The sequence below is a fragment of the Rhinopithecus roxellana genome, chromosome 20 (genome assembly GCF_007565055.1).
Source record: "Rhinopithecus roxellana isolate Shanxi Qingling chromosome 20, ASM756505v1, whole genome shotgun sequence".
Lineage (NCBI taxonomy): Eukaryota > Metazoa > Chordata > Mammalia > Primates > Cercopithecidae > Rhinopithecus > Rhinopithecus roxellana.
Window position 1 is genome coordinate 46,518,118 of NC_044568.1, and position 13,563 is coordinate 46,531,680.

General features: G+C 45.2%; 1 protein-coding gene across 4 annotated transcripts in view; it reads right to left on the reverse strand.

Moving 5' to 3' along the window:
- Positions 1 to 13,563, reverse strand: part of TMC5 (transmembrane channel like 5) — a 91,568-nt gene that overhangs the window by 10,280 nt on the left and 67,725 nt on the right. For all 4 annotated transcript variants that reach the window (XM_030925581.1, XM_030925582.1, XM_030925583.1 and 1 more), the window contains 5 exons: positions 10,599 to 10,677; positions 8,591 to 8,688; positions 6,354 to 6,449; positions 1,583 to 1,658; positions 1,277 to 1,410 (listed from right to left, as the gene is read on the reverse strand). In XM_030925581.1, the coding sequence (XP_030781441.1) occupies positions 1,277 to 1,410; positions 1,583 to 1,658; positions 6,354 to 6,449; positions 8,591 to 8,688; positions 10,599 to 10,677 (483 nt within the window). The remainder of the gene's footprint in view (positions 1 to 1,276; positions 1,411 to 1,582; positions 1,659 to 6,353; positions 6,450 to 8,590; positions 8,689 to 10,598; positions 10,678 to 13,563) is intronic.

Genomic DNA, 13,563 nt, shown 5'->3' on the forward strand with positions numbered 1-13,563 from the left:
CGGTGGGGTAGTGTACAGTGGAGCCAAAGGGAGGTGGGGTTGTCGAGGTGGGAGGAGCCGGATCAGTCTGTTAATTTAGATGAAGTTCTGTTCCGGATGTGGAGGAACACGGTGCGGGGGCATCTCCCTATTCTGGGAAGCTGCAGTTCTTAGCAGAAGTGAGAAAGCTACTCCTGACTGTGGCTGTCAGATGGGTGGTGATCAAACGAGGATGTATTCCCTCCCTGGCTTTTAGTGTCTGTTGGGTAGCCAGGGAACTTAGGTTAGACACTGTATTAAGCGTGTCTTTGTATTCTGATGTTTTGACATCTGGGGTCTTACTGATTCCAGCTCCCTGGGCTAGCTGCTCTTCCTTGGACTAGCTTACAAAGCCCAACTTTCAAATGCAAACCAACCGATCCAGATCCCACACCCTAAACCGCCCCCTTTATCAGGCTCTCACATCTGGGCCACCACTCCGCTGTCCTAAGCACCCCAGGGCCAGGTGCCAGACAACTCAGGGCAGATCCACATCCCACAGCCTACTGACAAACCAGCCAACCCTAAACCTGCTTCCCCTGCCTTGCCCATTCCTTACCATAGAAAACCACAAGAAAGGCTCTAGCCCACATTTCCCCTCACTCCCTCTGCCTCCTGACCTACCCCGATGCTTCCCTGTGTGGTCCTTTGTGGCACAGAGTGCCTCCCCTTCTCAGGAACTGAGAGTAATAAACTATCTTTCTAGTGGTGGTCATTCCTGACCTGTTGGGCTTCACCACACCTAGATTATTTATTTATTTATTTATTTATTTATTTATTTATTTATTTATCTATCTATCTATCTATCTATCTATTTATTTATTTATGTATTGAGACAGAGTCTCACTCTGTCTATCTATCTATTTATTTATTTATTTATGTATTGAGACAGAGTCTCACTCTGTCGCCCAGGCTAGAGCGCAATGGTGCAATCTGGGCTCACTGCAACCTCCACCTCCGGGGTTCAAACGATTCTCCTGCCTCAGCCTCCCTTGCAGCTGGGATTACAGGCATGCACCACCATGCCTGGCTAATTTTTGTGTTTTTAGTAGAGACGAGTTCACCATGTTGGCCAGGCTCATCTTGAACTCCTGGCCTCAAGTGATCCACCCGCTTCGGCCTCCCATTGTGCTGGGATTATAGGCGTGAGCCACTGCGCCCGGCCTCACCACACCAGAATTATAATAAAACCTACATTTTAAAACACACACCCATCCACCCAGTCTCTAAAACCTCCCCCAAGGCCACCTTCTCCTACCTCCAGATGGTGATGGCCAGGGTGCACAAGACCCCGGTGAAGGATGGGAAAAAGAGCAAGAGGATGAAGAAAGTCATCATCTGTGAGGCCCGCCAGGCTTTGCTCGGAGGCTGGAAATTCATCATCAGGCTGATCTGAAGAGAGAGAGGCAGCCACCTCCCATCTGCAGCCAGAGCAGCAGCAGAAGGACCCCAGCCAGGCCCAGCTTCCTGAGACCTTTGCAGAGCCCCCTTCCCCAGCTTTAAGCGCCACCAGGTCACAGGCGACTGAGCAAAGCTGACTGATGGCAACGTCGAACTGACTCACGTTTTTGGCGTAGAACATGATGAAAAGCATAATCATTTGGATAAGGGGCAGCAGGGGGCAGAAGAAGATTCCAATCCTGCAAGGGAGAGAGGGTGAGTGTCAGAGGCCGGGGGAGACAAAAGGAGTCGGGGTGAATCTGGGATGCTTGGAAGGAAGAGAAAGAGGATGTTGTGGCCTGGATTGTGTGTCCCCAAAATCCATATATTGAGGCCTTAACTCCCAATATCTCAGAATGTGACTGTATTTGGAGACAGGGCCTTGGAGAGGTGCTTAAGGTAGAACGAGATCACAGTAGGAGGCCCTTATTCAGTATAATTAGGTGTCCCTAAAAGAAGAGATTAGGAGGCCAGGAATGGTGGCTCACGCCTGTAATCCCAGAACTTTGGGAGGCCAAGGCAGGTGAATCACCTGAGGTCAGGAGTTCGAGACCAGCCTGGCCAACATGGTGAAACCCCATCTCTACTAAAAATACAAAAATTAGCCAGGCATGATGGCGCATGCTTGTAATCTCAGCTACTTGAGAAGCTGAGGCAGGAGAATAGCTTGAACCTGGGAGGCGGAGGTTGCAGTGAGCCAAGATTGTGCCATTGAACTCCAGCCTGGGCAACAGAGCAAGACTCCATCTCAACAACAAAAAAAAGAAGAGATTAGGACATAGACACACAGAGAAACGAAGACCATGTAAAGACATGGGGAGAAGATGGCCGTCTATAAGCCAAGGAGAGAGGCTTGAGACAGATTCCTCCCTTATGACCCTCAGAAGAAACCAACCCCACCCGCATCTTGACCTTGGCCTTCTGGCCTCCAGAACTGTGAGATATGAAATTGCTGTTGTTTAAGCCACTCAGTGTGTGGGACTTTGTTATGGCAGCGCCAGCCAACTAACACAGAGGGGGCCTGCTTCCATCCCAGCAAATTAGGCAGATTCCCACCATACCCAGTATCCTCAGCTGCCTTCTTCCCAGCTCTGAAAAGGAGATTTTATAGAGAAATCACCCATCCACCTACTAAACCAACAGATGGTATTCAGCATGCCCTAAGCTAGCGTGTCCCAAATTTAGGGCATACCCTATACTTTCGCCTGCTTTTGCTTCCTTCCCCATGGTATTCAAGGTCTGAGGTTCTGTAGGGACAAGGCATTGAATAGCACTGAGTTCCAAATGAGAAAGGCATTCCCTTTCCAACTCTCCTGCAGTGCTCGTGAGCAACAAAAGGAGAAAATCTCAGTGTGGTTCTAGAATCATGTAACTCCTAACACATGCCAATCTCCCATTTTTTTTTTTTTTTTTTTTTTTTTTTTTCTGAGACGGAGTCTTGCTCTGCCGCCCAGGCTGGAGTGCAGTGGCCGGTTCTCAGCTCACTGCAAGCTCCGCCTCCCGGGTTTACGCCATTCTCCTGCCTCAGCCTCCCGAGTAGCTGGGACTGCAGGTGCCCACCTCGTCGCCCGGCTAGTTTTTTGTATTTTTTAGTGGAGACGGGGTTTCACCGTATTAGCCAGGATGGTCTCGATCTCCTGACCTCGTGATCCGCCCGTCTCGGCCTCCCAAAGTACTGGGATTACAGGCTTGAGCCACCGCGCCCGGCCCAATCTCCCATTTTTTAACAAAAAAGGAGTAGGCTTTGGGCTGAGAGCCTTGGCAAACAGTAACACCTCGCTAGAATTTAGTGACATTTTGGAATGGGATTGCTTTTATTTTTCCAGTTATTTGTGATTTCTATCAAATGGCACTGGTTTTCCATTTATGATTGTAAATAAAGACTCTCTTAAAAATGTATGTGAGAGGCCAGGCGCAGTGACTCACGCCTGTAATGCCATCACTTTTGGAGACTGAAGTGGGCAGATCATCTGAGGTCAAGAGTTCGAAACCAGCCTGGCCAACATGGCAAAACCCCCGTCTCTACTAAAAATACAAAAATTAGCTGAGCATGGTGCCAGGCGCCTGACGTTTTGACATCTAGAGTCTTACTGACCCCAGGAAGACTGCCGATGTTGGGGAAAGCAGTCTGGCCATTTACAAAGGCCTTTCTCCCACATCATTTCAACTAGGATGCCTTTGGGCAAGTTACTTAACTCTCTCTAAACCTTAGTTTTCTAATCTTTAAATGGTGGACATACTAGTACCTACTCACAGAGTTTTTTGAGAGGAATAAATGGGCATGGTGGCTCACTCCTGTTATCCCAGCACTTTGGGAGGCTGATGAAAAGCAGTTATCATCTACCATGACATTAAAAAAAATGTATTTGAGTAAAAAAAAAAAGGCAAATAATAAAAAAAATTAAGTAGATAATAGCACAGGTGAAATATCACTATACCAAAAAATAGGCAGGCTGGGTGTACGATAGACTAAAACTTGGAAAACATGTTCCTCACTTCATCTCTATCACTGTCCCTAACATATATCCTTTTCTGTCATTATATTATCTTCTTATAAAACTCATCATCGCCGGGCGCGGTGGCTCAAGCCTGTAATCCCAGCACTTTGGGAGGCCGAGACGGGCGGATCACGAGGTCAGGAGATCGAGACCATCCTGGCTAATACGGTGAAACCCCGTCTCTACTTAAAAATACAAAAAACTAGCCGGGCGACGAGGCGGGCGCCTGTAGTCCCAGCTACTCGGGAGGCTGAGGCAGGAGAATGGCGTAAACCCGGGAGGCAGAGCTTGCAGTGAGCTGAGATCCGGCCACTGCACTCCAGCCTGGGTGGCAGAGCAAGACTCCGTCTCAAAAAAAAAAAAAAAAAAAAAACTCATCATCAAAGGCAATATTCTCCTAAAACCCACAAAGGTTAGAACTGTAATAACCATGGAAAAAAGAAAAGATATGTGTTTTCGATTGTGCTTATTCATGATTTAGCAACAAAAATCTCAAAGGCCCAGAAGTCATAATGGTAATTTCTTTTTTTTTCTTTTTGAGACGGAGTGTCGCTCTATCTCCCAGGCTGGAGTGCAGTGGCATGATCTCAGCTGACTACAACCTCTGCCTCCCTGGTTCAAGTGATTCTCCTGCCTCAGCTTCTCTAGTAGCTGAGATTACAGGCATCTAACCACAGCTGGCTAATTTGTATTTTTTAGTAGAGTCAGGGTTTCACCATGTTGACCAGGCTGGTCTTGAACTCCTGACCTCAAGTGATCTGCCCACCTCGGCCTCCCAAAGTTCTGGGGTTACAGGTGTGAGCCACCACGCCTATTTAATCACCTCGAAAACACTGTGAGTAGGTATCTCTACCATTTAAAGATTAGAAAACTAAGGTTTAGAGAGAGTTTTAGTAACTTGCCCAATGGCATCCTAGTTGAAATAATGTGGAAGAAAGGATTTTGTAAACTGCCAAATTGCCAGCAGGTGATTCAGCAGCATGCAAACACATTACCTAAACTACCACAGAAAGGTCCTCATTGTCTCTAAAAAATAAACTCATTAACTTTGAGTTATTTGCAGACAGTCAAATCACCCAGGGCAACTTTAAAGAGTCAGAAAATAAAACACTCTCCCGTTGTATGACATATTGGTGTTTACAAAGCAGTTTTCATCTACCATGGCATTTAATCCTCAACATGATTCAAAGGCAGCTATTCTTTTTTTTTTTTTTATGAGACAAAGTTTCATTCTTGTTGCCCAGGCTGGAGTACAATGGCACGATCTCTGTTCACCACAGCCTCCACCTCCCAGGTTCAAGTGATTCTCCCGCCTCAGCCTCCTGAGTAACTGGGATTATAGGCGCTCGCAACCATGCCCAGCTAATGTTTTGTGTGTATTTTAGTAGAGACGGGGTTTTGCCATGTTGGCCAGGTTGGCCTCGAACTCCTGGCCTCAGGTGATCTGGTCTCCCAAAGTGCTGGGATTACAGACATGAGCCACCGCTCCTGGCCTTTTTTTTTTTTTTTTTTTTTTTTTTTGAGGCAGAGTTTCACTGTTGTTGCCCAGGCTGGAGTACCATGGCACGATCTTGGCTCACTGCAACCTCCGCCTCCTGGGTTCAAGCGATTCTTGTGTCTCAGTCTCCCGAGTAGCTGGGATTACAGGCGTGTGCCACCATGCCCGGCTAATTTTCTATTTTTAGTAGAGATGGGGTTTCACCATGTTGGTCAGGCTGGTCTTGAACACCTGACCTCAGGTGATCCGCCAGCCTCAGCCTCCCAAAGTGCTGGTATTACAGGCTTGAGCCACCACACCTGGCCTTAAAGGCAGCTATTCTTATATGCATTTATAGATGAGTCTGAGGCTCACACAAGCACAGTGATCTCCATGAGTGGCAGAGCCAGTCTCAGAATTCAGTTTATCCTGTTCCAAATCCAATACTTTCAAGTCAGCAACACCCCATCAGATGGAACCTGGGAATGTGATTCACCATACAGAATTCTGGCATTAACTGCATCATGTTAAAATAAATATGCAAAAGTAATGCAGGAAGATTGCTTGAGCCCAGCAGGATGAGGCTGTAGTGAGCCATCATCATGCCACTGCACTCCAGCCTTAGCAACAGAGTGAGACCCTGTCTCAAAAATAAATAAATAGGCTGAGCATGGTGACTCACACCTATAGGTGGCCTCCAGGTTGGGATCCCTGCTCTATGCTGATTCTTGTCTGAAGTCCTTAAGCTCTCATAAAGGAAAATGGTAGTCTAAATGCTAAATTCATGGTACTCAGACTGGCTGGATGGCGTATCACCCATGCAGTTTTAAAAACAACAGATTCTGGAATTTTGCCACCAAAACACCAACTCCACAGTCATGTGGGAACCACTGGGCATTTTGCTGAGTCACAAAACTTACCACACCAGAGTTTGTGCATAGATCAGTTCTAGAACGTTCCTGGCAATGTCAAACTCCGGAAGGCCAAGACTTGTGATCAGCTGCATCCCGATGATCCTGTGAAAACATACTGAGTTTAGTACCCAAACCATAACTCCCACTTTCAGAAGATCCCCCACAGACTAGGACAATCAAAAGAGACCCTCACCAGCTTGAAATAAAGTCATAAGTTCCCTTGAAAATTTTTCAACAGTTGTAAATCTATAAGCATGTTTTTGAAGAAGTATTTGAAGGGATTGAGGGAAAACTAATTTAACACAATGCAGTCAAGTGGGGGTACTGCTAAAGTGGTTTAAAAAGTTCTAGAGAACATTTGTTACCCTGAACATTTAAATTATCCCACTATTATCTTATACCCCTCTTTGCTAATTAAAGCTTCTTTTTTCATGAACCGGATGAACTCAGCACCTCTCAACTCAGATAAACATTTTTAAACTTTTGTTTGCTGCTATCAAATTAATTATATTTCCCTGTGTTCTAAATCCACAAGAAGGAAACCAAGTTTCCATTTACTCTGGGGAAACTTGATTCCATATTAATTTATTCATAAAGAGGAGTTGCCAATTTAAAAAAAGTTCTGTCAAAAGAAACCTCTTCACCTTTCTTTTTTTTTTTTTTTTTTTGAGATGCAGTCTTGCTGTGTCACCCAGGGTGGAGTGTAGTGGCGCAATCTAAGCTCACTGCAACCTCCACCTCCCGGGTTCAAGCGATTCTCCTGCCTCGGCCTCCCAAGTAGTTGGGATTACAGGCACGCACCACCACGCTCAGCTAATTTTTGTATTTTTAGTAGAGATGGGGTTTCACCACATTGGCCAGGCTTCTCTTGAACTCCTGACCTCAGATGATTCACCCGCCTTGGCCTCCCAAAGTGTCGGGATTACAGGCATGAGTCACTGCACCCGGCCAAACCTTTTCACCTTTATGTCCAGGCCCTCAACAGAGGCTAGAATAAAAGCACATTCTGGCAAAAATGAATGAGGAAATTTGGCATTGAATCTACCCACTGATAAAATAATCAACATCAGACCATCCTATCTGATGGTCAGACCATCTTATTACTAGAATAGCTTGCGGAAATACATAAATGTCTGTAAGGAATGAGAGGCTCATCATATTATTAAAAAAAAGAATTACTAAATTTTAAAAACCAGACATGGGACAATAACAGTGCCTCAATTCTGTATATATTGTATCTAATATAAAATTAGTACATCAATTCAATTAAAACAATGAGATAAATCTACATGTGCTGACATGGAAAGATGTCAAAGCATAGGGACAGATCAATAAAAGCAAATTCTACAATATGTTGCAGTGTGACTCCATTTTTGCTTTTGAAAATTATGTAGTATTATATAGTAAAGACACACACAGAACAATGTGTGCATAGAAAAATCTGGAGGAATACATACTAGAATATTAAAATTATCTACAGTGGATAAGATTTCTTTTTTTTTTTGAGACGGAGTCTCGCTCTGTCGCCCAGGCTGGAGTGCAGTGGTGCGATCTCGGCTCACTGCAAGCTCCGCCTCCCAGGTTTACGCCATTCTCCTGCCTCAGCCTCCTGAGTAGCTGGGACTACAGGTGCCCACCACCTCGCCCAGCTAGTTTTTTGTATTTTTTTGTTTTTTTAGTAGAGACGGGGTTTCACCGTGTTAGCCAGGATGGTCATGATCTCCTGACCTCGTGATCCGCCCGTCTTGGCCTCCCAAAGTGCTGGGATTACAGGCTTGAGCCACCGCGCCCGGCCCAGATTTCTTTTTTTCTTCTTTCTTTGCCTTCTTCTTCTTCTTCTTTTTTGAGACAGAGTCTTCCTATTTTGCCCAGGCTAGTCTCAAACTCCTGCCCTCAAGTGATCCTCCTGCCTCAGTCTCCCAAAGTGCTGGGATTATAGGCATGAGCCACTGCCCTCGGCTGGATAAGATTTCAAATGGCTCAGTTTCTGTCTTTTATTTCTAGAATTTGTTTTCAAAAGGTTGTAAAAGGTCAACTGAACCAAGTGAACTATGACAACAGAACTGTTAGGTTAAGGTGAAATTTTAGCTAATTTAGACGTGAACAGTATCCCCAAGGACAACAGGCAGACTTGGAACAATGCATGCTTTGAGTATGTCAGGGACCTGTACGTCCCACTCAGCCAGGATCAGGTTCTGGTTACAGCATCAGGCACTAATTACTTAAGAATGACAAATATTTACCTCCTCAGAAACTCTCCCAGGAAGGAATCGGCTAAAGAGAACACAAAATCCATCAGAAGGAGACGGTAGATGTCCTGGCCAATGAGAGTTTCCCAACACTGGAAGGCAAACAAGAGTCCAGACGTGGGAAGGGGCTGTGGCCTCAGCTCAATTCTCCTCTGTTCCTGGCTCTATGTACCCATTCGGACATAGCTAATGGTTGGGTTTGACCAAGTCCTTGTGTACTCAAAAAAGTAGATTCACTCTGAAAAAATGCAGCTGAGTTTGTTTTCAAGGGTGGTGTTCTCTTTTGGGTTTCCTTCTTCCCCCGATTAAAGCTTGCCTTCCACACATACCCAAACTTTCCCAGTTCGTGATCTCTCCCCATAAAACTTTTCATCCGTGCCCCATCCCCTCTGGATCCCATTGCTCAGCCAAGGGTAATCAGTTTCTTCAAGAGAGCAGGAAGTGCCAACGGCTAAGAATGGCTTCACTCTTTTTGCTTATTGACCTTAAAAAAAATCAATTAATGTCTGCTTGATTAAGAAAGTGGTCTAGAGGTTTAGTAGGCTAGTGTAAAGTGGAAGCTCAAATTAGTCAGTTTATAAAAGTAGTCACTAGGAACTTTTGCAGGAAGTCAGTGCTATCAGCTGATAGACTGGGAGCTTTTAGATTTGGCTGGAGGAGAGGAAACTTTTGGGTACATGGCCCAAGGATGGATGAATGATGAATAAGTAAATGGATAGATGGACATATAGATGGATGGATGAATGGATGGATGAATAGATGGCTGGATGAATACGTGAATTGATAGATGGATGCATGCATGAATGAATACATGGATGAATAAATGGATGGATGGTTAGATAAATGGATAGACTAATACATGAATGAATAGATAAATATATATATGGATTAATGGATGAATGGATCCATACATGGATGGATAAATGGATAAGTGGATGGATGTATGAATGGATGGATAGATGGATACATGGATGGACAGATGAATACATGGATGGATGAATAGATGCATGGATGGATAAATGAATGATAGAGGGATGATGGATGGATGCATGAATGGATAAATGCATGGAAGAAGAATATGGTATCTGCTGTAACCATACTAACTTGCAGGGCTGATTTTGATTCTCTTCGACAATTAGGGAGAGAAGTTGAGGGTGCCATGTTCACATAAGATGGTTTGAGTCTAGACACAGCAGAGCTGTTTTAGGGCCCAGGAATAATGGGTGACAGAGAAATAGAGAGGGGCTCCTGATTCCCTGACTCTACTTCCAACCCCAGGGCATCCTGGGTATCTGAGGGCTCATGATGACCATCAGCTAAGGATTACTGTGTAATGTGAAGGCACATTATCATGGGGGATGCAGTAGCAGGGGCAGAGGCATCCCAATGAGAAGGCCAGGGAAGTTGGCTTGTTCCTAAATCCACATGGGACACTACCCTCAGGCACCCATTCTCTGAGGTTAGTGAAGACTAGAAACTGTAGTCAAGTGAAGAAGGGCCAGGAACAGTCAGCATTAGGACATAATTGTTACTGCCAGCATTTATGAGTTTACAGATTGGTAAAGCCCAGGGTATCTAGGTTACAGGGAAAATAGAACATCAAGGATCAAAAAGGATTTTGTCCAACCCCAAGGCTGTTAGGACAGACTAGCGCTAAAATTACTACTGTCCACTGCATATGCTGGGCACTGAACTTATACTACACATGATATTGTTTAATCCCAATTTTACAGATGAGAAAACTGAGGATCAAAGAGATTAAGTGACTCGGCAGATGACACAGCACAGCTGGCCTTTGAATCATGTCCTCCTGACTCTAGAACCTGAGCTTTTTTGTTGAGACCCATTTTGCCTTACGTTGCTTTCCAGATTAGTTTTCGTTCTCTTTCCACAAGGGATTAATACCAACTATGGAGTGTGATGACTCTTGAGAAACCCATGTCTTCCCTGTTGGTCAAATGCTAAGAAACCAAACTTAAGGCAGAGAAGCTTAGAATCTCACCTCTTCACCAGACAGGGCCACGTTGTTGAGCCAGTAGTAACAAAGAATGCCAATTATTGATATTTTCAAAAAGATGTTTCTAAACAGAAGAGACAACATTTATGATTACTTTCAATGGCAGTCTTTCACGCTGTCTGCCAATAGTTCCTTTGGGACACATGGTAAGATCGAAATTCCTGGCGAATGGTGAATGAATTGTGGTGAATGAATTGTGAGCAGAAGCAACCTGTGTCACTTCTAAGCTGGAGCACGTAATGCCCCTGTGAGACCCTCCAGAACTCCCCATCTTCCTTTTGGAAAGGCGATCAATGATATTCAAGATGATTGCTGCTCTCTTAGCCTGGATCCCTCAGTGACTAACATAGGAAGGTCCCTCCTGCCAATCCACACTGTGTACGTAACATGAGTAAGAAATAAACCTTTGTGTTCTAAACCACTGAGATTTGGGGGATTGTTACTGAAGTGTAACCTGATTTATTCTGACTGAATAAATCAGGTTCTCTTTTGTTGCATCTCCAAATGATCTGATTTCACTTCCCATTATAATAGTAAATGTACATAAAGTTTATTGGGTGCTGATGCAACATACACTGCCAAGCTCTTTATTGAATCATCCTCCTCAGTCTTTACAACTCCATCATCTAGTAGATGGTATTTTGTGCCCATCATACTCAATATGCAAGGTTATGGGGTGCAGTGAGACCTAATATTTCCCCTTCTATATGTACTTTAAAAAGTGGTACCACGGATTGGTGGGTGGGATGTGGGGAATAATGAGGGCATAGGAATATGGTCAGAGTTTTCTTTCCCCTTCCTCCCTCCCTCCCTCCCTCCCTCCCTCCCTCCCTTCCTTCCTTCCTTCCTTCCTTCCTTCCTTCCTTCCTTCCTTCCTTCTTTCTTCCTTCCCTCCCTCCCTCTCTTTCTTTCTTTCTTCTTTCTTTCTTCCCTCCCTCCCTTCCTCCTTCCTTCCTTCCTTCCTTCCTTTCTTTCTTTCTTTCTTTCTTCCTTTCTTTCTTTCTTTCTTTCTTTTTTCTTTCTTCCCTCCCTCCTTCCTTCCTTCCTTCCTTCCTTCCTTCCTTCCTTCCTTCCTTCCTTCCTTCCTTCCTTCCTTCCTTTTTTTGAGACAGGGTCTCACTCTGTTACCCAAACTGGAATGCAGTGATGTGCTCTTGGCTCACCGCAGCTTTGACCTCCCAGGCTCAAGCACTTCTCCCACCTCAGCCACCTGAGTAGCTGGGACTACAGGTGCAATCAACCATGCCTGACTAATTTTTAAATTTTTTGTAGAGATGGAGTCTCACCATGTTGCCCAGGCTGGTCTTGAACTCCTGGGCTCAAGCAATCCTCCCACCTTGGCCACCCAAAGTGCTAGGATTACAGGCATGAGCCACTGCACCTGTCTGGAATTTTCATAATACGAATTGGATATAATCGATTGACTGACCGATTTGCTCATTCATTCACCAACCATTCTTGAACACCTATGATATCCCAGGCACTGTGAACAAAGCAAAGATTTCCCCCATAAACTGTGGGGGAGGAAGATAATAAATAAATACAAATATGTCAGGAAGTGGTAAGAAAATTATACTGCAGAGAGTGAGCTGGGATCATGCCACCGCACTCCAGCCTGGGCGACAGAGTGAGACTCCATCTCAAAAAAAAAAAAAAAAGAAAGAGAAAATTATACTGCAGAGGAGAAAAGGTGGTAGGGAGCTGTTATTTTTAATGGGATATGTAAGAAAGAGTGCAACATGAGGGTGATGTTTGAAGAACACAAAATGCATTCAGGAAGCAAGCCATGTGGTCGTGTGTGGGAAGAACATTCCAGGCCCATGCAAAGGTCCAGAGGTGGGAATACAGTTTGGCATGTTTGTGAACGCTTAGGAGGCCTGTGACGGGGACAGGCAGTGAGCAAGGACAGGGGGAGAAAATGAAGCTGGAGTGCTCGCTGGGAGCCAGATCTCACAGACCATGGTAAGGCAAGGGCTATGGAACTGATCAGCAAAGAAACTCAGTCTGCACTGTACAGACCTATACTTTTTTTTTTTTTTTTTTTTTTTTTTTTGAGACTGAGTCTCCCTCTGTCACCCAGGCTAGAGTGCAGTGGCACAATCTCGGTTCACTGCAACCTCTGCCTCCCAGGTTCAAGCAATTCTCCCACCTCAGCCTCTCGAGTAGCTGGGATTACAGACGTGCGTCAGCACACCCAGCTAATTTTTGTATTTTTAGTAGAGACGGGGTTTCTCTATGTTGGCCATGTTGGCCAGGCGGGTTTCAAACTCCTGACCTCAGGTGATCCACCTGCCTTGGCCTCCCAAATCACTGGGATTACAGGCATGAGACACCGCACCTGGCCTACAGATCTATACTTATAAACCCCACCATAACCAGGAAGAAGGCAGGGAAGAAACTAGAAGGACAAAATTTGGGTAGTTCCAGACTTTGTGTATCAAAACTCCAGGATCACTTCTAGCACATATGGTACCTTTGTGGGAATCACAAAAAGGCACCCCGTGGAGGCCAGTGAGTTGCCCAAAGCACTCCTCCCACCTTTGTTTGGGTGGTGGAATTACAAAAATGCGCCTCTTCCTCCCATCTGAGGCAGTGGGTACCAGGACTCACAGCTTGACTAAGGGGAACGCTGGATGATTTCAGGCCCCTCCTCAACCTAGGAGCCTTTGTGTGTGCACTGCCTGCCCATCTGTACATCCCATACTTGAGAACTACATCAATCCCCCGCTGGTAGCAATCAGGAAAGCAATCAAGCCATGACTTTGAGCAAAAGCCCACACCACACAAACAGACTTCGCTCTTTTGTTGTTAAGACAGGGTCTTGCTCTGTTGCACAGGCCGGAGTGCAGTGGTGCAATCATAGGTAACCTCAGACTCCTGGGATCAAATGATCCTCTCACCTCAGCCTCCTGAGTAGCTGGCACTAACAGGTACATGCCACTGCATCCAG